Below are 25004 nucleotides of genomic sequence, written 5' to 3'. Positions count from 1 at the left end.
CTACCTGAAGAGCTCTCTGATCTCCCTGCCAGTGGCCTGGAACGGGATGTTCCGCACCAAGATCTTGGAAGTCTTCTGCTTCTTGACAGTTTGCTTCTTCCTGGATGATTTCACAGCAGGCCTGGGCAGTGAAAAGGAGAGGCAAGTCAGGGTCAGTGTGCAGCAGAACACCACAAGCATCTCAGCAGGCTGAGGGTTGCAAAGGACCTCTAGAGATCACCCAGTCCAACCCCCCCCTGCCATGGCAGCTTGCCCACGATCACAGCGCCCAGGTGGCTCTGGAACCTCTCCGGAGGAGGAGACTCAACCACCACCCTGGGCAGCCTCCAGCACCCTCACACCAAAGACTGCTCTCCTCCTGTTCAAATGGAACCTCCTGGGTTCCACATTGTGCTCAACCACCTCCCTGGGCAGCCTGTTGCAGTGTTCCACCCCCCTCCTGGTGCAGAACTTGTTCCTAGCATCCAATCTAAATCTGCTCTCCTCTCACTTCAAACCATTGCCCCTTATCACTCTAGGCCTTTGCAAACAGTCCCTTTGCAAGCTCCTTGTGGGCCCCTTCAGGCACCAAAAGGCCTTTATTGGGTCTCCCTGGAGCCTTCTCTTCACCAGGCTGAACAGCCCCAGCTCCCTCAGGCTGTCCTCACAGCAGAGGTGCTCCAAGCCCCTGACCATTTCTGTGGCCCTCCTCTGGACCTGCTCCATCAGCTCTGTGGCCTTCCTGTGTTGAGGGCTCCAGAGCTGGATGCAGTAGCCCAGGTGAGGTCTTCCCAGCTGCTTGGCATAAAGTGAAGAAGCTACCAAGCATTAGTGCAGCTTAAATGCAACCAGGGCACAGAGGGGAGGCAGCAGCAGCTTTACCTGAGAGCCCTCTCGGAGATTTTCACTTCCAGCTTATGGCCATCTACAGAGCAGCCCTAGAAGGTGAAAGAAACAACATCAGGATGAATGAAGTCACAGCAGCTTCCAGGCTACCAGCACAGCATTTCACACCTTGCTCTTTCCCCTTATCCCTGCCAAATCTTTCCTCTGTTGAACACCACTCATGCAAGGAAAGGCTTCTGATGGCAGGTTGGAGACAGCTTGGCTGGAAGCAGCAGCCAACATCCCTGGATCTAGCTGTCTGTCAGCCTCAGCTCTGCCACTAAAGTGGCAAAGACAAATCACTTCACTGCTTTGGGCCACAGCTTGCTCTATCTCTAGACTGAAAGCTCTTCAAAGCAAGGATTGTCTGCTTATTTGCTCTGGAATGAGCCAGGATGTCTTCCTGGCCATCAAAAATCCTCTGGCCCTTGCTTCCTGTGCCTCAAAGGATGTCCTACAGCACTGCAAACAGCTTCTTGCCTACTCAGCCCTGCCAGTGCAGAGGGCATGCAAAGGCACCATGCTGCCCAATCTCTCCACAGGCTCCCCAGTTCCCTGCTTTCTCTCTTGCCCAGGACTCAGCCTTTCAAGCAGCATGAAGAACACACATCTAGCCCAAGACCAGGCAGGCTGTGGAATGTGAAATGTCCACCTGTTGAAGGTGGGACTCCTGGACTGTGGTCACTGAACCTGCCAGGGAGTACTTCCCTCCCATCTGCCTGCAAAGGGATGGCTCCAGCTGCCCAGCCCAACCACCCCAGCAGCATGGACCAAACACTTGGGTGCTCTGCTAGCAGCAGAGAGGATGGCTCATCCCTTCAGAGCACAACACATGCTGTGGCATGGGGAAGGCAGGAGGCTGAAGCCCCTGAAGCAATGGCAGAGGCACAGAGGGTAAAGCCAAACTCTGCAGCACTAAGCACTGCTTGTGCTGAGGGGGAGTGGAGGCCTGGGCTCTCTGTCACCTCTGCAAAGGGCACCATGAGGAATAAGAGCATTACATCTCAATCCCTGCATATTGTCTGCTGCCTGCATGTTGGATCAGTGCTAGGAAACACTTGGACATACAGAATTAACCAGGCTGGAAAAGACCTCTGAGATCATCCAGTCCAACCTATCACCCAGCACCATCTCATCAACCAAGTGCCTCACCCAGGCTCTTCCTAAACACCTCCAGGGATGGGGACTCCACCACCTCCCTGGGCAGCACATCCCAATGGCCAATCTCTCTTGCTGGGAAGAACTTCTTCCTCACCTCCAGCCTAAACCTCCCCTGGCACAGCTTGAGACTGTGTCCTCTTGTTCTGGTGCTGGGTGCCTGGGAGAAGAGACCAACCCCCACCTGGCTACAACCTCCCTACAGGGAGTTGTAGAGAGCAAGAAGGTCTCCCCTGAGCCTCCTCTTCTGCAGGCTAAGCAACCCCAGCTCCCTCAGCCTCTCCTCCCAGGGCTGTGCTCCAGACCCCTCCCCAGCTTTGTTGCCCTTCTCTGGACACCTTCCAGCAGCTCCACATCTTTCCTGAACTGAGGGGCCCAGAACTGGGCCCAGGACTCCAGGTGTGGCCTAAGCAGTGCTGAGCACAGGGGCAGCACAGGGGCAGCACATGAGCTCTTACAGAATCCTCAAGGCTGGCCAAGACCTTTCAGACCACTGGCTCCAAGCATAGCCCAACTACCATGCCCACTAAACTCTCTCTTGCCCCTTGACACAGCTTCTTCCCTCACAAACCTGGCCCAGGGTAGAGGCCTCTCCAGCTGCACAGTGTTAAGTCCTGGCCCTGAGCTCCTCAGCTACCTTTTGCACTTCACCCTTGGCCCCCACACCTCTGGAAGGGCTCAGGGCTGGCAGGGCCAAAGCTCACCTGGAGCCTGCGCAGAGCTTTCTGAGCGCTCTCTGGCTTCCTGTACTCCACAAATCCAAAGCCCATGGAAAGCAAATTGCCTGGCAGGAGAGAAAGGAGACTCATTAAACCAGCAGGGACAGTGGCAAGCAGAAGACCTTTCAGTACTGCAGAGGACTGGGGACAAGCTGTAGAGCAGGGCTGTTGTGGCAGGCCAAGGAGGGATGGGGTTGAAAGTAGCTAAAAAAGGGCGGGGGGAGGGAGGAGGAAATCAGACTCCAACCCCCCCTGCAGTCAGCAGGGACAACCAGAGCAGGCTGCTCAGAGCCCCAAACAACCTGACCTGGAATGGTTCCATGAATGGGACATCTCCCACCCCCCAGGGCAGCCTGGGCCACTGTCTCAGCACCCTCAGTGTTGAATCACAGAATCAACCAGGTTGGAAAAGACCTGAGAGATCAGCAAGCCCAACCCAGCACCCAGCACCTCCTGACTGACTAAACCATGGCACCAAGAGCCACATCCAATCCCCTCTTGAACACCTCCAGGGATGGGGACTCCACCACCTCCCTGGGCAGCACATTCCCATGGCCAATGACTCTTTCTGGGAAGAGCTTAGGAAATGCCACAGCCCTGACCAACCTCTCTTGCTGGGAAGAGCTTTCTCCTCACCTCCAGCCTAAACCTCCCCCTGGGCACAGCTTGAGACTGTGTCCTCTTGTTCTGCTGCTGGGTGCCTGGGAGAAGAGACCAACCCCCACCTGGCTACAACCTCCCTGCAGGGAGTTGGAGAGAGCAAGAAGGTCTCCCCTGAGCCTCCTCTTCTGCAGGCTAAGCAACCCCAGCTCCCTCAGCCTCTCCTCACAGGGCTGTGCTCCAGACCCCTCCCCAGCTTTGTTGCCCTTCTCTGGACACCTTCCAGCTTCTCAACATCTTTCCTATACTGAGGAGCCCAGAACTGGACCCAGGACTCCAGGTGTGGCCTAAGCAGTGCTGAGCACAGGGCAGGATGACCTCCCTGCTCCTGCTGGCCACACTGCTCCTGCTGCAGAATCTCCCTCTTAGTTCAAATCAGCAGCCCTTGAGCAGGCCCTGCTCAAAAGTCTGTCCCCAGCCTTCTGATCAGCCTCTTCTAAGCACTGCAAGGCCACCAGAAGGTCTCCCTGGAGCCTTCTCTTCTCCAGGCTGAACAAGGCCAACTCTCTCAGCCTGGCTTCCAGCTCCCCCATCACTGCTGTGGCCTCCCCTGGCCCTGCTCCAACAGGTCCCTGTTTGTGCTGTGCTGAGGAGTCCAGAGCTGACCCCAGCACTGCAGGTGGGGCCTCAGCAGAGCAGAGGGGCAGCATCAGCTCCCTTTTCCCCATCCAAGAGCCCAGGAAGCCAGCCGAGGCAACACAACAGGCAGAGCACTCCTCACCACAGCCTGCTGGGATGGAAGCAGGCAGGCAGCAGGCAAACAAAGGCCCCCTCAGCACAGTCCTCAGCCAGGCACCCTCCCAGATCCCAGCCCTCCCTGTGGATAATGCTCAGCATGTGCAGGCTTCAGCACCATGGGGGCCCTGCTGCCTGGCATGCTGTACCCCTCCCCCTCTCTTCTGTCACCCTGAAGGAGCTGGCTCCCCTCTCTCCAAATCTCAGGAGGAGGCCACATCTCCACAAACCCCACAGCTGAGCTTAACCCTCTAGGCTGAACCTCGAGGGGGGTTGGTTTTGGCTGCTGCTTTTCAGCCCTTTCAAAGGGACCACTTCTAGAAGCACCAAAGTCTCTCTCCCCAGAGCGAGGAGGGAGCTGCTCAGCCAGCTGCCTGCTCCTGCAAGGCCACACCTGAGCCCTCAGCAACCAGCTGAGGGAAGGAACTGAACAGCAGCTCTGCAGAGTACCTGCTTTGTCTTTCTTCCTGGAGATGGTGCAGCTCTTCACAGCTCCCACTTTGGAGAATGCCTGCAAGGAGGTGGGACACGTGACTCAGCTGCCTTTGTCACAGCCCTGCAACTCAAGTGACAACGTGGCCCTCCTCCAGAGCCAGCAGCACAGGCTGCCAGCCTCCCCTCCTCCCCTCCCCCCCAGCACACGCCTGCCAGGCAGCCAGTGGAGCTGAAGGCTTTTCTTGCAGCAGTATTTCTGCACACACTCACTCTCACACTCACTCACACAGAGGCAGGCTGTGAAGGAGATCAGTTCCCAGCACTCCCTCAGGAACACTCTGGGATGGCTCTGGGGGAACACTGTGGATGCCCTAAACCAGTGGTGAGCCCAGGGCTGGGTGGGTTTGGTGATAAGGCTGGGAAACATCACAGCATGGCACAGGGGTTGGAAGGGACCCAAAGAGATCATCAAGTCCAACCCCCCACCCCTGCCAGAGCAGAATCTAGCTCAGGTCACAGAGGAACACATTCAGATGGGCCTTGAAAGGCTCCAGAGAAGGAGACTCCACAACCCCTCTGGACAGCCTGTTCCAGTGCTCTGTGACCCTCACAGGGAAGAAGTTCCTCCTTGTGTTGAGGTGGAACCTCCTGTGCTGCAGCTTCCATCCATTGCCCCTTGTCCCATCCCAGGGAGCAAGTGAGCAGAGCCTGTAAGACATGCAGGAGGAGCTGGAGGGGAGCAGGAGCTGCAAGCCATCTGTTCAACTTGCTTGGGAAACTCCAATTAGAATGAAGACAAAAGCCCCCAAAGGAATGGCCTAGGCTGGAAGGGATCTCAGCAATCACCTACTCCAACCCCCCTGCCATGGGCACAGGGACACCTCTCAGCCAGCCCAGGTTGCTCAAGGCCTCATCCAGCCTGGCCCTGAACAGCTCCAGGGAGGAGGCATCCACAGCCTCCCCTGGGCAGCCTGTGCCAGTGCCTCACCACCCTCACTGGAAAGAATTTCTCCCTCATCTCCAGTCTCAATCTGCCCTCCCCAAGCTTCAATCCATTCTCCCTCTTCCTATTACAACCAGCCCTTGGACAAGAGGTGGTGGAGTCCCCATCCCTGGAGGTGTTCAACAAAGGGATTGGCTGTGGCACTTGGAGCCATGGGTTAGCTGTCAGGAGGTGACAGGGATTAGGCTGGACTTGATGCACTCTGAGGTCTTTTCCAACCTGGCCTTGAACACCTCCAGGGAGCAGGCATCCACAGCCTCCCCTGGGCAGCCTGTGCCAGTGCCTCACCACTGGGGGAGATTTCTTCCTCATCTCCAGTCTCAATCTGCCCTCCTCAAGCTCCAATCCATTCCCCCTGGTCCCATCACTACAAAAGGCCCTCCCCACTCAAGGGATGTCCACTACATTCACCACTTTATCCTCAGCACTGCAGGAGGGGAGCAGCTTCTGCAGCAGAGTGGAGCCCTTTCCTCTAGGCCATGCTGGGAGCTGGGACTCCATCAGGCACCTCAGCCTGGCACTGATCCACACACTCAGCCCCCTGCCACTTCATCTGAGGGCCCCAAGCAAAGCAAAGCAAAGCACAGCACAGCACAGTCCCCTCTCCTCCTTGAGACTCACCTCCTTCAGTGTGTCTTCTGTGGTGGCAAAGTTCAGGTTTTTGATGAACAAGGTACACCCAGGAATACTTTCTTCTTCTTCTTCTTCTTCCTCCTCCTCCTCCTCCACCTCCTCTTCTTCTTCCTTCTCTTCTTTCTGTGCCTCACCTGCAACAGAAAGACTAAACTGAGCTTCATGAGCTCCAACAAAGCCAACCTGCAGAGGACCTCATGAGGTTGGTTCCATCCCCAAAGGGGCAGGAAGATCAGCACTGCTGCTTACCACATAAAGGAGCAGTGAAGCAACCAGAGATGGCTCTGGCCTTAAGTCAAAGCTCTTACCAGGTTCCAGCCTTGCTTTGTCCTCCTTTTCTGGAGCCTCCAGGGTTTTTTTCTGAGTGGCAGGGCTGATGAAGACTCCCATTGGAGCCCATTCCAGGTACAATGGCACAGAATGGAACTGAGGGGGGGGAAAAAGCAAGTTACAGAAGAGAAATGAGGAGTGGAGGGCAAGGCCTGCAGCAGCAGCTCAGCTCTCAGCTTTAATTTCTCTCCCTCAGTCACAGAAGACAGCAGTGGAACAGCTGAGCAACCCTTTCAGCTGGCCTCCCACCACAGGAGAGTCTGGATCCAGCCCCACACAGGACCACAGCCTACCCTGTACCACAGCCCTGCACTGCCAAGGGTGCAGCAAACCCTCTCCAGGCCCCTGAGGCTTTTCCAGCTGGCACAGTCCCCTCCCTCCAACCACCTTCTGCAGGTTGAGAGCCCTTGAATGTGTCCAGAGAAGGGCAACAAAGCTGGGGAGGGGTCTGGAGCACAGCCCTGGGAGGAGAGGCTGAGGGAGCTGGGGTTGCTTAGCCTGGAGAAGAGGAGGCTCAGGGGAGACCTTCTTGCTCTCTACAACTACCTGAAGGGAGGTTGTAGCCAGGTGGGGGTTGGTCTCTTCTCCCAGGCACCCAGCACCAGAACAAGAGGACACAGTCTCAAGCTGTTCCAGGGTAGGTTCAGGCTGGAGGTAAGGAAGAAATTCTTCCCAGCCAGAGAGATTGGCCATTGGAATGTGCTGCCATGGCTCCAAGTGTCACATCCAGTCCCCTCTTGAACACCTCCAGGGATGGGGACTCCACCACCTCCCTGGGCAGCACATCCCAATGGCCAATCTCTCTTGCTGGGGAGAACTTTCTCCTCATCTCCAGCCTGAACTTCTCCTGGAGGCTTTCAAGGCCCATCTGGCTGTGTTCCTGTGTCACCTGAGCTGGATTGTATGGTGCTGCTCTGGCAGTGGGGTTGGACTTGATGATCTCTTTGGGTCCCTTCCAGCCCCTGACATCCTGTGAGCCTTGGGGTCCCTTCCATACCCCTCACATCCTGTGAGCCTTTGACCCTTGGGGTCCCTTCCAACCCCTGACATCCTGTGACCCTTGGGGTCCCTTCCAGCCCCTGACATCCTGTGAGCCTGTGACCCTTGGGGTCCCTTCCATACCCCTGAGATCCTGTGATCCTGTGACCCTTGGGGTCCCTTCCATACCCCTGAGATCCTGTGATCCTGTGACCCTTGGGGTCCCTTCCATACCCCTGAGATCCTGTGAGCCTTGGGCTCCCTTCCATACCCCTGACATCCTGTGAGCCTTGGGGTCCCTTCCAGCCCCTGAGACCATGTGATCCTGTGAGCCTGGGGGTCCCTTCCAGCCCCTGAGATCCTGTGATCCTGGGGGTCCCTTCCAGCCTGGCACTCTGCCCTGCTGTGTGAGTCGCAGCAGCAGCCGCTCCTGCCTCTCGCCATGCTCACCCTGGTGTAGGCCAGCCTGGTGAAGGCTTGCTTGGCCTCAGTTGGCTCCAGGAACTCCACAATGGCAGTGATGCCTCCTTGTGGCAGCAGCACCCTGCCCAGGCTGCCGTGCTGCCCAAAGATCTCCTCCAGCTCTGCTGCGCTGGTGCTGGCTGGGAGGTTCTTCACCAGGATCACCGTCTTGCTCCGCTCCCCTGCGGCCTGCCACGGGTGGTGGGAGGAGGAAGAGGAGGGATTCAAAAACCCAGAGCCCACCCTTGGGAGTGAAGGGCCCCAAACTGGCCCCAGCATCCCAGAGGTGGCCTCAGCAGGGCCAAGCAGAGGGCCAAGCACCACTCCCCTGCCCTCCTTGGCCACCCGAGCGCGCCGCTGGCTCACGTTCAGCCAGCGCCCCCCGGGGCCTTTTCTGCCAGGTGCTTTCCAGCCACTCTGCCCCAAGCCTGGAGCATTCATGGGGCTGCTGTGAGCCAGGTGCAGGAGCCAGCACTTGGCTGGCTGCAACTGGGCTCCTCACCTGGCTGAAGGAATCCAGGCTGACTCCGTTCTCCATGAGGAAGCGGCGAATCTCCTGCACCAGCTCGGTTTCTCCCAGGGCAATCCTCACTGCCACGCTGTCTTTGCTCTCCTGCAAGCAAGGCTGGCAGTCACCTGCTGCTCCTGCTGCTCTCAGAAGCAGCTGCAAGGAGAATCTGGCAGCAAGCCTGAGGGTAAAATGCTGCAGCTCCCCTGGGGCCGGTGGGTGCTCGGCTGCCGGGGAGCGCAGAGCTTCCCAAAGCCGCACCGAAGGATGCCAGGAAGGAGCTGAGGCTTCAGGCTGCAAATCCCATCAACTGCCAGCCATGTAGAAGGGCCAGATTCAAAGCAGAGAGGGCAGAAGGGCTGGGAGGGTCACTTTAGCTGCCAGTGACAAAGGGATTTTGGGGGCTCAGACCCCACAGAGAAGCTTTGTGTGCAGAGAAGGGCAACAAGGCTGGGGAGGGGTCTGGAGCACAGCCCTGGGAGGAGAGGCTGAGGGAGCTGGGGTTGCTTAGCCTGCAGAAGAGGAGGCTCAGGGGAGACCTTCTTGCTCTCTCCAACTACCTGAGGGGGGTTGTAGCCAGGAGGGAGTTGGTCTCTTCTCCCAGGCACCCAGCACCAGAACAAGAGGACACAGTCTCAAGCTGTGCCAGGGGAAGATTAGGCTGGAGGGGAGGAGAAAGTTCTTCCCAGAGAGAGTTGTTACCCATTGGGATGTGCTGCCTGGGGAGATGGTGGAGTCCCCACCCCTGGAGGGGTTCAAGAGGGGATTGGATGTGGCACTTGGAGGCATGGTTTAGTCATGGGGTCTGTGGTGCCAGGTTGGACTTGGTGATCTCTGAGGTCTCTTCCAACCTTGGTGACTCTGTGACACAGCCCCGCTCCTCTCTCAGCCTCCAAGGTGCTCACTGATGAGGCTTTTGCTGCACAAAAGACCAGGAAGGTCTTGGGCATGAGGAAACTGATAGCAAAGGGATCTCCTAGCCCAGCTGCTCCACAAGCCAACTCACATGATCCAGCACTTGGCTTTTGGAGGCGTTGTACTTCTGGGCAATGGCATCGGCCACAGCGTTCGTCCCCACGAACAAGGTGTTCCAGTTGTGAGAGCTGCAGGGGGAGAGAAGAGCCAGGCTCAGCACCAGGGAAACCTCCTTCCACTGCCTGCTCTTCCTCAGGAGGGTGGGGAGACACTGGCACAGGTTGCCCAGGCAGCTGGTGCAAGCCTCAGCCCTGGAGGTGTTTGCAGCCAGGCTGGATGTGGCTGTGAGCAACCTGCTGTGGTGTGAGGTGTCCCTGCCCATGGCAGGGGGTTGGAGCTGGCTGAGCCTTGAGCTCCCTTCCAACCCTGACAGTTCTATGATTCTATGATTCCACTCCCAACTCATTCAAGAGTTCTTTCTTTGATGATGATGATGATGATGATGAAAGATGTTGAGGTGCTGGAAGGTGTCCAGCTGGGGAGGGGTCTGGAGCACAGCCCTGGGAGGAGAGGCTGAGGGAGCTGGGGTTGCTTAGCCTGCAGAAGAGGAGGCTCAGGGGAGACCTTCTTGCTCTCTCCAACTCCCTGAAGGGAGGTTGTAGCCAGGTGGGGGTTGGTCTCTTCTCCCAGGCACCCAGCACCAGAACAAGAGGACACAGTCTCAAGCTGTGCCAGGGGAAGTTTAGGCTGGAGGGGAGGAGAAAGTTCTTCCCAGAGAGAGTGATTGGCCTTTGGAATGTGCTGCCCAGGGAGGTGGTGGAGTCCCCATCCCTGGAGGTGTTCAAGAGGGGATTGGATGTGGCACTTGAAGCCATGGTTTAGTTGTCAGGAGGTGCTGGGTGACAGGTTGCACTTGATGATCCTTGAGGCCTTTTCCACCCTTACTGATTCTATGATTCCAAACCACACTTCTCTCAGTTTCTGCTGCTCACTGGGCTGCTGCTTGGACAGAGGAATGAAGGGGGCAAGAGGTGAAGGAAGCAGAGCTGCCCAGCAAATGCTTCCTTGACTTTGGTAACCCACACAGCCCCTGCAAAGGCCCCAGGAGCACTCCTGCCACATGGCATTTGGCAGGCTGTGCTGCCTTGCCCCACCACGAGACACCTCTCTACCTGGCACTGTTGGCTTTGTCCTTGGCCTCTTTCTGCTTCTTGTAGGAGGAAGACTCTTCTGCATCTCCAGCTTCCTGCTGTTTCTCCTTTCTGATTGTGGATGGCAACAGATGCATCATCCTGCCCTAGAAGGAAGGAAGAACAGCTGCAGCAGCTCCACACTGAGCCACACAAGTGCAGAGCAGAGGAAACTCTCTCTGGCACCTTTCCTGGCTGAGCAGCCTGGGTGGACAGAGGGAAGCTTCCTTCCCAAAGAGGAAGGCCAAGAGCAGCCACACAGTGTGAGAGTTCCAAAAGGGACTGGATGTGGCCCTTGGAGCCATGGGTTAGCTGTCAGGAGGTGTTAGGGATTAGGGAGCAGGTTGGACTTGCTGATCTCTGAGGTCTTTTGCACCCTGGTGGATTCAGTGATGCTAAGAGCAAACAAGAGCCTGAGACTCCTTCCCCACCTCCAGCTCCCATTCAGGCTCCTGCAAGGCTGTCTGAACCAGGCCACTCTGCCCACACCAGCTGTGTGCAGCAAGGCAGAAGGGGCTCAAGCATCCCAGCTAAGCACAGGGGCAAACACCTGGCCACATCAGTGACATCCCCTGGCAGTGGCAGCTGCAGCCCAAGGGCAGAGGGTGAGCCCCAGGCACTGACCATACCTGGAACACCTGCCCATCCAGTTCTGCCTAGGGAAGAACAGCTGCAGCAGCTCCACACTGAGCCACACAAGTGCAGAGCAGAGGAAACTCTCTGGCAGCTTTCCTGGCTGAGCAGCCTGGGTGGACAGAGGGAAGCTTCCTTCCCAAAGAAGAAGGCCAAGAGCAGCCACACAGTGTAGGAGTTCATAAGGGACTGGATGTGGCCCTTGGAGCCATGGGTTAGCTGTCAGGAGGTGTTAGGGATTAGGGAGCAGGTTGGACTTGCTGATCTCTGAGGTCTTTTGCACCCTGGTGGATTCAGTGATGCTAAGAGCAAACAAGAGCCTGAGACTCCTTCCCCACCTCCAGCTCCCATTCAGGCTCCTGCAAGGCTGTCTGAACCAGGCCACTCTGCCCACACCAGCTGTGTGCAGCAAGGCAGAAGGGGCTCAAGCATCCCAGCTAAGCACAGGGGCAAACACTTGGCCACATCAGTGACATCCCCTGGCAGTGGCAGCTGCAGCCCAAGGGTGAGCCCCAGGCAGGGAGCATACCTGGAACACCTGCCCATCCAGCTGGGCGTAGGCCTTCACGGCGTCCTCGGGCATCATGTAGGTGATGAAGGCAAAGCCTTTGGGCTTCTTGGTCAGCCTGTCCAGAGGGAAATGGATCTCCGAGAGGGGGCCTGCAGAAGGCAAAGCTTGACTGTGCCAGCTGCCCTTGCACAGCCCTGCTCTCAGCTGGCAGAGGCACTCTGCCCTCCTGAGGTGCTGCCCTGCGCCCGAGCCGCGGGGACCCAGCACGAGAGGGACAGAGAACTGCTGGAGCAAGCCCAAAGCTGGGCCACAGAGATGATCAGAGGGCTGCAGCACCTCTCCCATGGGGACAGGCTGAGAGAGTTAGGAAGGGGACACAGTCTCAAGCTGGGCCAGGGGAGGTTCAGGCTGGGTGTTAGGAAGTTCTTCCCAGAGAGAGAGGTTGGCCACTGGGATGTGCTGAGATCATCCAGTCCAACCTATCACCCAGCACCAGCTGATCAACTCAACCATGGCACCAAGGGCCTCAGCCAGGCTCTTCCTAATCACCTCCAGGGATGGGGACTCCACCACCTCCCTGGGCAGCACATCCCAATGGCCAATCTCTCTTTCTATGAAGAACTTCCTCCTCACCTCCAGCCTGATCCTCCCCTGGCACAGCTTGAGACTGTGTCCTCTTGTTCTGGTGCTGGGTGCCTGGGAGAAGAGACCCACCCCCCCACCTGGCTACAACCTCCCTTCAGGGAGCTGTAGAGAGCAAGAAGGCCTCCCCTGAGCCTCCTCTTCTCCAGGCTAAGCAACCCCAGCTCCCTCAGCCTCTCCTCCCAGGGCTGTGCTCCAGACCCCTGCCCAGCCTCATTGCCCTCCTCTGGTGTGAGTGCATATTCCACATGCTGGGCACAGAGCTTTGGCCCTTCCCCCCCAGGAGAAGCTTTGTGTGCACAAAGGAAGGAGGCAGCCCTGCCAGCCCCAGTCCCACAGCAAATCCTTACCATACTTGGAAAAGAGCTTCTCCAAGTCCTCCTCAGTGCTAGTAAAGGGAAGATTCCTGACAAAGAGCCTTCCTGATTCAGACAGGTCCTCTTCCTCCTCGTCATCCCTCTTCCTTCTTTGCCAGGGCTGCTTCTCAGGTGTGGCTGCCACTGCTGCTGCTGGGGCACTCCTGCAGCGGAACACCTCGATGCATCGACCTCCTGAGCCACAACCACAGCAGATCACACAATCAGCCAGGCTGCAAAAGACCTCAGAGATCAGCAAGCCCAGCCCATTACCTAACACCTCCTGACAACTAAACCATGGCTCCAAGTGCCACATCCAAGCCTTTGGTGAACAGCCCCAGGGATGGGGACTCCACCACCTCCCTGGGCACCACATCCCAATGGCCAATGACTATTGCTGGGAAGAACTTTCTCCTCACCTCCAGCCTAAACCTCCCCTGGCACAGCTTGAGACTGTGTCCTCTTGTTCTGGTGCTGCTTGGCTGGGAGAAGAGCCCAACCCCCACCTGGCTACAACCTCCCTGCAGGGAGTTGGAGAGAGCAAGAAGGTCTCCCCTGAGCCTCCTCTTCTGCAGGCTAAGCAACCCCAGCTCCCTCAGCCTCTACTCCCAGGGCTGTGCTCCAGACCCCTCCCCAGCTTTGTTGCCCTTCTCTGGACACCTTCCAGCACCTCAACATCTTTCCTAAACTGAGGGGCCCAGAACTGAACACAGGACTCAAGGTGTGGCCTAACCAGTGCAGTGTACAGGGGCAGAATAACTTCCCTGCTCCTGCTGGCCACACTGCTCCTGCTGCAGGCCAGGATGCCATTGCCCCCCCCGGGCACACTGCAGGCTCATGTTCTGCTTACCATCAACCACTACCCTCAGGTCCCTCTCTGCCTGGCTGCTCTCAGCCACTCTGACCCCAGCCTGCAGCACTGCCTGGGGTAGCTGTGGCCAATGTGCAGCACCTGGCACTTGGATGTGTTCAATCTCCTGCCCTTGGCCTCTGCCCAGCTGCCCAGCCTGGCCAGGTCCCTCCGTTGGAGGCCACAGCAGCCCAGGTGCTGTTTCTGCTGCTGTCAGCTGAGCAGAGGAAAGCATCCCCACCATCTGCCCTGGGTAAAACCCTCCAAGAGGAGACACTTGTGCAGGGAGCACTTCAGCAGCTGAGCACCCTGCCCTGGAGAGCAGGCAGAACAAGGAGGAACAAACAGCCCTTACCCAGGTATTCTTTCTTCCGCTTCAAGGCCCTCTGCACTTCGGCTTCACTCTTCAAGTCAACAAAGATGCAACCTTGGAGGAAGGAAAGCTTCACCTGAGCCTTGGCTGTGGGGAACACACAACCACTAATTGGCTAATTAAGGGTGAGTTGGGCTTCCTTTGATGGAGATCCCTACAGATAAAGCCTTCAGCCCCCCATTTCAAGTGTCCACCCAGCCTGAAAGTGGCCCTGGCAGACTGGAAGGTGCCTTTGGACAGCTTGTTCTCCACCTGCAAACCAAAGCAGCCCACCTGAGCAGCTGAAGGAGGCTTTCATAGGTGCCTCCAAGAACAAACCAAAGGTCCATGCACTCCACTGTTATGACCAGGAAGGGAGAGCAGACTAGAGCCAAGCTTCACAGCAGCTCTGGGGACCTGCTCCCCACTCTTCCTGCTGGGAGTCAAAGCCCACTGGGAGACCCACGTTGGTTAAAGACTACCCTGCAGCCAAGGCACACAGGTCAGCAAAGCCCTTGGAGCCATCTCAGAGGAAGAGGCCTTTGCCTGGCATGGTTTGGGATGTTTAGGAAGGGAGGCAGAACAAGGAAAGGGCTCCAGCTGCTACTCCAAAGGGAGCCCAGGCAGCATTACTCTGCCCACGGCATCCTGTGGCCACCAACTAGGGCAGAGGAGCTCCAAAGACATGGGAAGGGCTGCAAGAAGCAGGACAGGAGCCAGCAGTTTGGGAGTGCAGGTGCAAAGAGCAGAAGGGTGACTGAGGGAGGGCTCCTGTGACTCAAGAGATCCCTCCACATGCACACAGTACCTTTCTTTTTCCCCCGGCCTTCTCTTCCCATCCGGATTGCCACTGGCTTCAGGGGGAGGAAGAACTCACAGATCCTTTCCTGCAGGAAGAGTTGTGCTGAAATAGATTCTCAGAGGGCCAGAGAAGGGCCACAAGGATGAGCAGAGGGCTGGAGCTGCTCTCCTATGAGGACAGACTGAGGGAGCTGGGGCTGTTCAGTCTGGAGGAGAGGAGGCTCTGAGGAGACCTCATTGTGGCCTTGCAGGACCTGAAGGGGGCTCCAGGAAAGCTGGGGAGGGACTTTTGAGGGTGTCAGGGAGTGACAGCACTGGGGGGGGGATGGAGCAAAACTAGAAATGGGGAGATTCAGATTAGGAAGAAGTTGTTCCCCAGGAGGGTGGTGAGAGCCTGGCACAGGTTGCCCAGGGAGGTGGTGGAAGCCTCAGCCCTGGAGGTGTTTGCAGCCAGGCTGGAGGTGGCTGTGAGCAACCTGCTGTAGTGTGAGGTGTCCCTGGACATGGCAGGGGGCTTGGAACTGGCTGAGCCTTGAGGTCCCTTCCAACTCTATCTATTCTATGATACTAAGGAGGAAGCAGCAGGCTTCAGCCCTTCATGCACACTGTAAAAGATGCACCACACACCACCTCTGCACACAGCCACTTCAAACCTTTCTTGACCTCCAGCACAGCACTCAAACCAGCTCCAGAAGTGATGACAGAAGGCTCTGCACCAAGTTAAGCACCAAACCCTCTCCCCTCTCCTTTCCCAGCCTGGTAACAAAGCTCACCTCTGTGATGTTGGAGGGAGCACCACGGAGCTCCACCGTGTAGGGTGTGCTGGCTTCAGCTGGGCTGCCTTGGCCCTGGAGAGAAGGATGGAGGTGAAAGGGAGAGTGACAAACCAGCCAAGGCCACAGCACAACAAGCAGGAAGCTGAAGAGCAGGAAAGAACATCAAGAGCTCACAAGATCAACAGGGGCCTTTGGGTTGGAAAAGACCATGGAGATCATGGAGTCCAACTGTTACTTAACCCTGCCAAGGCTGGGGCTAAACCACAGCCCTCAGCACCACAGCTCTGCCTCTTCGAAACAAAGCCTGGCTGAACTTCCAAGCCAGTCCTCAGCATGCTGGGGTTGCTTAGCCTGGAGAAGAGGAGGCTCAGGGGAGACCTTCTTGCTCTCTCCAACTCCCTGAAGGGAGGTTGCAGCCAGGTGGGAGTTGGTCTCCTCTCCCAGGCAAGCAGCAGCAGAACAAGAGGACACAGTCTCAAGCTGTGCCAGGGGAGGTTCAGGCTGGATGTTAGGAGGAAGTTCTTCACAGAAAGAGAGATTGGCCATGGGAATGTGCTGCCCAGGGAGGTGGTGGAGTCACCATCACTGGAGGTGTTTAAGAGGAGCCTGGATGAGGCCCTTGGTGCCATGGTTTAGTTGATCAGAGGGTGTTGGGTGAGAGGTTGGACTCAATGATCTCCAAGGTCTTTTCCAACCTGGTTAATTCAATTCAATTCAATTCAATTCAATTCAATTCAATTCTATTCTATTCATACCTCCAGCCATGGGGATTCAGTCCCCACTCTCAGGAGCCTCTTCCACTGGTTGATAATCCTTTCAGTGAAGAAGTTTCTTCTCATATTCAACCCAAACCTTTCCCAGTGCAACCTGAGGCTGTTTCCCCTCATCCTCTCACTTGTCACCAGGGAGAAGAGACCAACCCTGACCTCACTCCAACCTCTTTCAGGGCATTGTAGAGAGCCAGAAGGTCTCCCTTCAGCCTCCTCTTCTCCAGACTGAACCAGCCCAGTTCCCTCAGCTGCTCCTCACCTGTTCCCCAGACCTTTCCCCAGCTTTGTTGCCCTGCTCCAGCACCTCAATGTCCTTCTTGAAGTGAAGGCTCTCAATCTGAGCCCAGTATTAAAGGTGTGGCCTCACCAGTGCTGAGTCCCTGAGGGATAATCACCTCCATGGTCCTGCTGCCTACATGATGCCTGACCCAAGCCAAGATGCTGCTGGTCACCTGGGCAGGATTCTCACAGCTCCACCAGCCTTGGCAGGAGGTGCCAGCTGAGGGTGCAAGGTGTGGCTGAGCCTGTCAAACCCAGCCATTAAAGACTGAGTTCTGCAGAACAGTGTCCTGCAGACAGGTCAGCCTCTGAAAAGGGCACTAACAGCACTTGTGTGGAAGCCTCACCCCCAGGAATTTGACCAGCACTAAGAGGAGAAGCAGTTAACTTTTAGTCACAGCTCCCACCCAGGGAGCCAAAAGAGCTGGCACCCAGGAGGCCCCACAGCCTTCAAGCTCCCAGCCTGGAGTGGCTAACAGACACACACTACCCCCTGGAGCTCCTGCTGTAGAGGAGACAAAAGTCTACTTAAGGCAAACCTTTGTTGTGGCTCCTTTCTTCTTCCTCCCCACTGGTGTCTCAGGCTGTGTTTGTTGGGCTTCTGCCTTCCCCTTGTTGTCTGTGGGGGTGCTGGTGGTTTCTGCAATGCCTGAATCCTCCCCACTCTCACTGTCCTCCTCCACCTCCTCACTGTCTGTTTCTTCCTCTGTGCTGGAGGAGGAGGGAGAATCCTTCACCACTTTAGATTTCAGGTAATCCATATCTGAGAGGTCTTTCCTGGTAGCTGCCTTCTTCCCTTCTTCCTTTGCTGTCAGGGAGGAGAGAACAGAAGAGTTTTGCACACAGCCACTGCTGCTTTCTCCCCAGCCAGGCACAAGCTGGGAGCACCAGCAGAGAACCACCCTCCCCTCCTCTAGCTGTCCTGTGGGAGTGAAAGGTTTGAGGAGGGCAGAACAACCTTGCCTCAACTCTTCCAGACTGACAGCCTGGCTCACTCCTCCTCAAAGCAACAAAGCACAAATGAGCTTGAGGAGCTCCACAGCAGAGTATTTGGTCTCAGTTTCAAGGCGATGCTTTGAGCAGGCCCCAGAGAAGTCTTTCAGCTGCTGGATTTAGCTTTGCAGGCTGAAGATGAAGTTGTCCTTCCAAAGCATCCCTCCACACCCACCAGGGAGCAACTGATTAAACCTCAAGTTTAGTCTCCCAGAGAGCTGAGGGGCAGCAAGGAAAATGCCTCTGACCCCAACAGAACAGCATGAGGAAAGAGCATGGAGGGAGAGAGGTAGAAAGGCTCCCAAAGCACATTCACCACTGCTGCAGGGACACTGGAGCCTAACAAGACAAACAGCAGGCTGCAGCCCAGGCTCTTCACTCTGTTAAGCACTAGACAACAGTTTTCCTTTCAGGATCCAAGATCCTGAACTCTGGCCCACCCCAGCAGCTCTGGCAGGGCTCAAGGACACAGCAACATTTCCAGAAGTGAGCATCAGAGGCAGAACAGAGCAGATCACAGCCCTCAGCTCCAGGTTACTGAATAAAGAATCATAATCAGAGAATCATAGAATCCATAAGGTTGGAGAAGACCTCAGAGATCAAGTCCAACCTCTTACCTAATACCTAACACTTCCTGACAACTAAACCATGGCTCCATGTGCCACATCCAGCCCCCTCTTGAACACCTCCAGGTGCAGTGATTCCACCACCTCCCTGGGCAGCACATTCCAATGGCCAACCTCTCTTGCTGGGAAGAACTTTCTCCTCACCTCTAGCCTAAACCTCCCCTGGCACAGCTTGAGACTGTGTCCTCTTGTTCTGGTGCTGGGTGCCTGGGAGAAGAGACTAACCCCCAGCTGGCTACAACCTCCCTTCAGGGAGTTGTAGACAGCAAGAAGGTCTCCCCTGAGCCTCCTCTTCAATCATAGAATGGTTTGGGCTGGAAGTGACCTTAAAGATTTGTCTAGTTCCAATCCCCCTACCATGGGCAGAGCCACCTTCCACTAGCCCAGGTTGCTCAAGGCCTCATCCAGCCTGGCTTTGAATACCCCCAGGGCAGGGGCAGAGAAACAACATCCAGCTCTGGGAACCCTGGAGATGAAAGTGGCTGCAAGGTCAGGAGATTATTCAAGGGAAACAAAAGTGGCTGCTTGTCCTCTTGCTCTTCTCTGGACACTGATTTAGGGGCCCAGTGGGGAGCACAAATGCAACCCCCTCAGCATCAGAAACTGCATTTCCCATGCTGCCCCAGATTCTGGCCAACAAACACCATCCCACAGCAGCCAGAGTGAGTGCCATGCTTGAAGGACCACCTTCCTGGTGACAGCAGCTCCACTTGGAAGCAGCACCCCAAGTCAGCTGTGAGCAGCACAAAGGCAAGCAAAGGCCGAGGGCTCATTTGGGTACCTTTGCTTTCCTCCTCACCTCCAGGGGCTTCATCCTCAGCCTCCTTGCCACTCAGCTCCTCAGACTCATCTGAATCAAAGTTCAGGTAATCATCAGCTGCTGCCTTTGCTTTCCCCTTCTTGGCCTCCTCTGCCAAAGTGTCATTAGCCCAGGTGGCCACCTGGGAGCGTTTCTGGTGCACCACCAAGAACTCCTGGAAGGTTTCCTCCTCTTCCAGCTGCAGAGAAAGAAACCAAGCAGACAGGCTGTCAAGGCAGACACAGGAGAGCTCCTTGCAGCCCTGAATGCAAAGCTGTCACCTCATTTAGAATCACAGGCTCGTTTTTGCTTGGAAGAGACCTTGCAGATCATCAAGTGCAACCCTCAGGACATCACTAAACCATATCCCACAGCTCCACAGCTTTCCAATCCCTCCAGGGGCAGGGACTCCCTGATGAGGAGAAAGTTCTTCCCAGCAAGAGAGATTGGCCATTGGGATGTGCTGCCCAGGGAGGTGGTGGAGTCCCCATCCCTGGAGGTGTTCAAGAGGGGACTGGATGTGGCACTTGGAGCCATGGCAGCACATTCCCATGGCCAATCTCTCTTGCTGGGAAGAATTTCTTCCTCACCTCCAGCCTGAACCGCTCCTGGCACAGCTTGAGACTGTGTCCTCTTGTTCTGCTGCTGCTTGCCTGGGAGAAGAGACCAACCCCCACCTGGCTACAACCTCCCATCAGGCAGTTCGAGAGAGCAAGAAGGTCTCCCCTGAGCCTCCTCTTCTGCAGGCTAAGCAACCCCAGCTCCCTCAGCCTCTCCTCCCAGGGCTGTGCTCCAGACCCCTCCCCAGCTTTGTTGCCCTTCTCTGGACACCTTCCAGCATCTCAACTTCTTTGCTAAACTGAGGAGCCCAGAACTGGACTCAGGACTCAAGGTGTGGCCTAAGCAGTGCTGAGCACAGGGCACAATGACATCCCTGCTCCTGCTGGCCACACTGCTCCTGCTGCAGCCCAGGATGCCATTGGCCACCTGGGCAAACTGTTGGCTCATGTTCAGCTGCTGTCAACCAGTACCCCCAGGTCTCTTTCTGCCTGGCTGCTCTCCAGCCACTCTGACCCCAGCCTGTAGCACTGCCTGGGGTTGCTGTGGCCAAAGTGCAGCCCCTGGCACTTGGACTTGTTGAATGCCATCCTGTTGGCCTCTGCCCAGCTGTCCAGCCTGGCAAGGTTCATGCTTAAGTAGATGTGAAGGGCAGTGCCAGGAGGACAGAGCCAGGCTCTGCTCAGTCATGTCCAATAATAGGACAAGGAGCAATGGGTGCAAGCTGGAGCAGAGGAGATTCCCTGTGAACAGAAGGACAAACTGTTTCACTGTGCTGGTGACAAAGCCCTGGAGCAGGCTGCCCAGAGAGGTTTTGGAGTCTCCTTCTCTGGAGGCATTCAAAACCTGCCTGGATGTGTTCCTGTGGGGCCTGCCCTGGGTGAGCCTGCTCTGGGCAGGGGGTTTGGAGTGGATGATCTTCAGAGGTCCCTTCCAAACCCTAACATGCTGTGACTGTGTGCCAGTCATACACCTTGCCTGAATGTAGAGCATGGCAAGCAGCACAGGAGAAGGCTGATCCAGCTCTTGCTCTCAGTGCAAGCCAGCAGGAATGTTAGGGGTGGTGACCTGAGCCCAACTCACCTGCTTTAAGTTTTCTGCTGGATCCTTCTTCTTTTTACTCTAGGGCAAAAAGCAACATGGTTAGAAAGGCTCCTTACAAGCACAGCCAAAAGAATTGCTCAGCCAACCCACTGCTACAGAGAACATAGATCCTAAGGCACAAAACACCAGACCCAGGCCTCCAACACCTCTTGTCCCAGCTCCTCTGTCCCCTTTCACCACACACTGGACTGCCCCTCCCTCTGGAAGTCACTGACATGCACCAGGGCCTCCAGGCAACACACAGCACTCACTTTCTTTGTGCCTTCAGCAACTGCACTGGTCACAGGCTTCTCAGTCTGTTTTTCTGGGGCCTTCTGGGAGTGCTTACTCCATGCTTTGGGTTTGGAAGGGTCTCCAAAAGACTTGCACAACTCAACCTGCAAAGAGAATCAATCAGGTCTTCCATTCAATGTCTACTGGAAAACTATTTTGCAGTTCAGGCTGGATGTTAGGAGGAAATTCTTCCCAGCCAGAGAGATTGGCCATGGGAATGTGCTGCCCAGGGAGGTGGTGGAGTCCCCATCCCTGGAGGTCATCAAGTCCAACCTGTCACCCAACACCTCCTGACAACTAAAGCATGGCTCCAAGTGCCACATTCAAGCCTTTTTGAACACCTCCAGGGATGGGGACTCCACCACCTCCCTGGGCAGCACATCCCAATGGCCAATTACTCTTTCTGGGAAGAACTTTCTCCTCACCTCCAGCCTAAACCTCCCCTGGCACAGCTTGAGACTGTGTCCTCTTGTTCTGGTGCTGCTTGGCTGGGAGAAGAGACCAACCCCCACCTGGCTACAACCTCCCTTCAGGGAGTTGGAGAGAGCAAGAAGGTCTCCCCTGAGCCTCCTCTTCTGCAGGCTAAGCAACCCCAGCTCCCTCAGCCTCTCCTCCCAGGGCTGTGCTCCAGACCCCTCCCCAGCTTTGTTGCCCTTCTCTGGACACCTTCAAGTGTCTCAATGTCCTTCTTAAACTGAGGGGCCCAGAACTGGACACAGGACTCCAGGTGTGGCCTAACCAGTGCTGAGTACAGGCCACAATGACTTCCCTGCTCCTGCTGGCCACACTCTTCCTGATACAGGCCCTCATAAAAAGTCCCTCCCCAGCTCTCCTGTAGCCTCCTTCAGGTACTGGAAGGCCACTCTAAGGTTTCCCCAGAGCCTCCTCTTCTCCAGGCTGAACAGTCCCACTACCCTCAGCTGTCCTCACAGGAGAGGTGCTGCAGGGATCTGAACTCACAGTGATTCTGGAGGTGTCTATGAAACTTCTGTTGAAGTGGCTCAGGGCTCTCTGAGCTTCGTCTTCAGACTTGTAGCCAACGAAGCCAAACTTCCTGAACTTGCCATCCTTGGTGAACTTCAAGCAGCAATCAGTGAGGGTCCCAAAGGCCCCAAACAGCTTCTGGAAGCGATCTTCCTTCATCTGGGAAGCAAGGCAAGACACCAGCAAGGCAAATCAGCAATGCAGTGAGAGGCACTCTTCAAAGCAAACTGTTTGCTGTCAGAGAGCTTCCAAAGCGCTGTGCTGTGGCAACCCTGATCAAAACCCCAACCCCACACACCAGCCACCAAAGCCCTTCACTCTGACCTGCCACAACCAAGCCCCCCAGGACAATCAGAGACACCCTGGTGGTGGCAAAGCAGCACACTGTGAACCTGCATCAAACTTCCAGACGACGAGGGGAAGACTGTGAGCAGAACGAGCTCTGCCCTCCCCCACTGAGGGGCTGCCAGCTCCCCTTCCCCTCCCCAGCCCATGCATCACACTCTGCCTCCTTCTCCCCAGGCCATCACCCAGATGGCAGACATCTCTCCTGGGGCTCTCCCTGCCCAGGGTCCCTTACTATCCTCCCCCCAAGGATGTCTCCTCGCTCCCACACAAGGACTCTCACCACAGCACATCTCCACCACCCCTTCCTCCAGGATCATCTCCCTGCTCCCCAACCCCGCCACCTTCCTCATCCCATCCCGAAGCGAAGACCTTCTCTCCCAGGAAACCTCCCCTCTCACTCCAGGCCCCACCACACCGAGAATCCCCTCTCCTCCCGGGTCTTCTCCCTGCCCAGAAGCCCGCATTGCCCATCTTTGTGCCCCGCAAGCCCCCTCCGCCCCGCAGACGCCGCAACCCCGCGGAGGGCTCACCCCGTTGGGGAGGTTCTTCACGATGAGCCGCGACATGGTGGCGACAGAAAGCGGGAGGGGAGAGAAGGAAGCCGGGAGAGCGCCTGGCCGGGCCGCGCTTAGCGCCGCGCACGCCAGCCCCTGGGCGCCGCCATCTTGCCGCCGGGTCACGTGGGCGAGGGGCGGAGCGCGCAGGCGCCGGGGGCGGAGCCGCGCCCTGGGCACGGCGCTGGGCGGGGGGCGGGGCGAGGGGCGGGGCGCTGGGCGGGGGGGAGGGAAGGGGAGGGCGCAGGGCAAGCCCGCGGCTGGGCGCCGTGAGGGGATCGGTACAGGGGGTGAGAGGGAATGGGGAGCACCAGAGGCGATTAGCATCGCAGAACCGTTTGGGTTGGAAGAGGCCTTCAAGCTGTTAACCCAACACTTAACCGTGGACCTCAGCACCACATCTCCAAGGCTCTGGAACACTTCCAGGGATGGGCACTGCACCACTGCCCTTCCTTTGGGGGAGGAAATTGTTCCTCACGTCCAACCTAAACCTCTCCTGGTGCAGCCTGAGTCTGTTTCCACTTGTCCTGTCACTTGTTCCTTGGAAGAGACCAATCCCCACCTGTCTCCCACCTCCTTTCAGGGAGCTGGAGGGAGCAATGAGGTCTTCCCTCAGCCTCCTTTTCTCCAGGCTGAACAATCTGGAAACCACTCCTGGCACCAGCCCTGTTCTCCAGACTCTTCACCAGCTTTGTTGTCCTTTTCTAGACGTGCTCTAGAACCAAAATGTCCTTCTTAGAATCATAGAATCAACAAGGTTGGAAAAGACCTTAGAGATCATCAAGTCCAACCCATGACCAAACACCTCCTGACTAACTAAAGCATGGCTTCAAGTGACACATCCAATCCCCTGTCGAACCCCTCCAGGGATGGTGACCCAAAACTGAGCCCAGGATTTGAGGTGTGGCTTCACCAGTGCCAGGTACAGGAGGACAATCCCTGCCTTGGTCCTGCTGGCCACACTATTGCTCATACCACCTAGGATGCTGGTAGCCTTCTTGGCCACCTGGGCACACTGCTGGCTCATATTCAGCCGGCTAGCAACCAACACCCCCAGGTCCTGGAATGGGTTGCTCAGGGAGGTGGTGGAGTCACGATCGCTGGAAGTGTTTAAAACAAGACCGGAGGAGGCACTTAGTGCCATGGTTTAGTTGATCAGATGGTGTTGGATGGTAGGTTGGACTCGATGATCTCGAAGGTCTCTTCCAACCTGGTTAATTCTGAATTCTGTGCTTCCACCGGGCAGAGCTCTCCAGCCACTCTGCCCCGAGCTGGGAGCTGAGGTCGGGCTGCACATGGGCACAGCCGGCAGCGCCTCCCGGGAGGGCATCCTGTGTCCCCTGCCAGCCGGTTACCGGCCGCTGTTAGAACCCCCGCGGTGCTGGTGTCCATCCTCCGGGACCCCGCTGCACCCCCGCCCGCTGCGCAGCCCCGGGGGCTCTCCGCTGATCGCGGTGCAGCCCCGGGCCGGGCCGGAGGAGGGAGCTCGGTACCCACAGCTCCGCGCTGGGCAGCTCCGAGCCGGCCGCGGCAGAGCCCACGCGAGAAAAGAAACCCCAAACCCGCGGGGGCTGCGAGGGTCTGGTTTGAGCTGCAGAGAAGCTGCAGCTGCCCTGCTCCCCCCCGGGCAGTAGGGAAAGGGAAAAGCAGAAGTCCAGTTCTGGAGTCCCTATTACAGGAAAGAACTGGAGGTGCTGGAAGGTGTCCAGAGATGGACCACGAAGATGAGCAGAGGGCTGGAGCTGCTCTGCTGTGAGGACAGACTGAGGGAGTTGGGGCTGTTCAGTCTGGAGAAGAGAAGGCTCTGAGGAGACCTTCTTGTGGCCTTCCAATATCTGAAGGGGGCTCCAAGAAAGCTGGGGAGGGACATTAGAGTGTGTCAGAGAGTGATAGGACTGGGGGGAATGGAACAAAACTAGAAATGGGTAGATTGAGACTGGATGTTAGGAAGCAGTTGTTCCCCAGGAGGGTGGTGAGAGACTGGCACAGGTTGCCCAGGGAGGTGGTGGAAGCCTCATCCCTGGAGGTGTTTGCAGCCAGGCTGGATGTGGCTGTGAGCAACCTGCTGTAGTGTGAGGTGTCCCTGCCCATGGCAGGGGTTTGGAACTGGCTGAGCCTTGAGGTCCCTTCCAACCCTGACAATTCTATGATTCTAAGTGACTTCTCTCTGAAGAGCAGCTAAAGAACACCACAGCCTGGGGATCT

General features: G+C 56.8%; 1 protein-coding gene across 1 annotated transcript; it reads right to left on the bottom strand.

Annotated features, from left to right (window-relative positions):
* RBM19 (RNA binding motif protein 19) lies at window positions 1-22910 on the bottom strand. Its single transcript, XM_054173274.1, has 21 exons — window positions 22776-22910; window positions 21874-22056; window positions 20892-21017; window positions 20620-20658; window positions 18979-19177; window positions 17100-17368; window positions 15509-15583; window positions 14743-14821; window positions 13938-14009; window positions 12727-12927; window positions 11753-11883; window positions 10573-10697; window positions 9492-9588; window positions 8480-8590; window positions 7966-8166; window positions 6516-6633; window positions 6196-6341; window positions 4587-4647; window positions 2727-2806; window positions 862-917; window positions 1-121 (listed from the first exon to the last, which is right to left on the bottom strand). Exons 1-21 carry the CDS (start codon window positions 22809-22811, stop codon window positions 1-3), a joined length of 2526 nt encoding a protein of 841 aa, XP_054029249.1. The 5' UTR covers window positions 22812-22910.
* Between the last annotated feature and the right edge of the window lie 2094 nt (window positions 22911-25004).

This window comes from Dryobates pubescens, chromosome 25 (assembly GCF_014839835.1).
Source record: "Dryobates pubescens isolate bDryPub1 chromosome 25, bDryPub1.pri, whole genome shotgun sequence".
Lineage (NCBI taxonomy): Eukaryota > Metazoa > Chordata > Aves > Piciformes > Picidae > Dryobates > Dryobates pubescens.
Note: the sequence above shows the minus strand (reverse complement) of the source record. Positions and strands in the feature narration are given on the sequence as shown.

Coding starts and splice junctions, on each gene's coding strand:
- RBM19 (XM_054173274.1), bottom strand. CDS start 22,811: ATGTCGCGGCTCATCGTGAAGAACCTCCCCAACGGG. Junction 10,698..11,752: donor TGGATGGGCAGGTGTTCCAG/GTATGCTCCCTG, acceptor CCTTCCTTCTAG/GGCAGGATGATGCATCTGTT. Junction 8,591..9,491: donor AAAGCCAAGTGCTGGATCAT/GTGAGTTGGCTT, acceptor CCTTGCTTGCAG/GAGAGCAAAGACAGCGTGGC.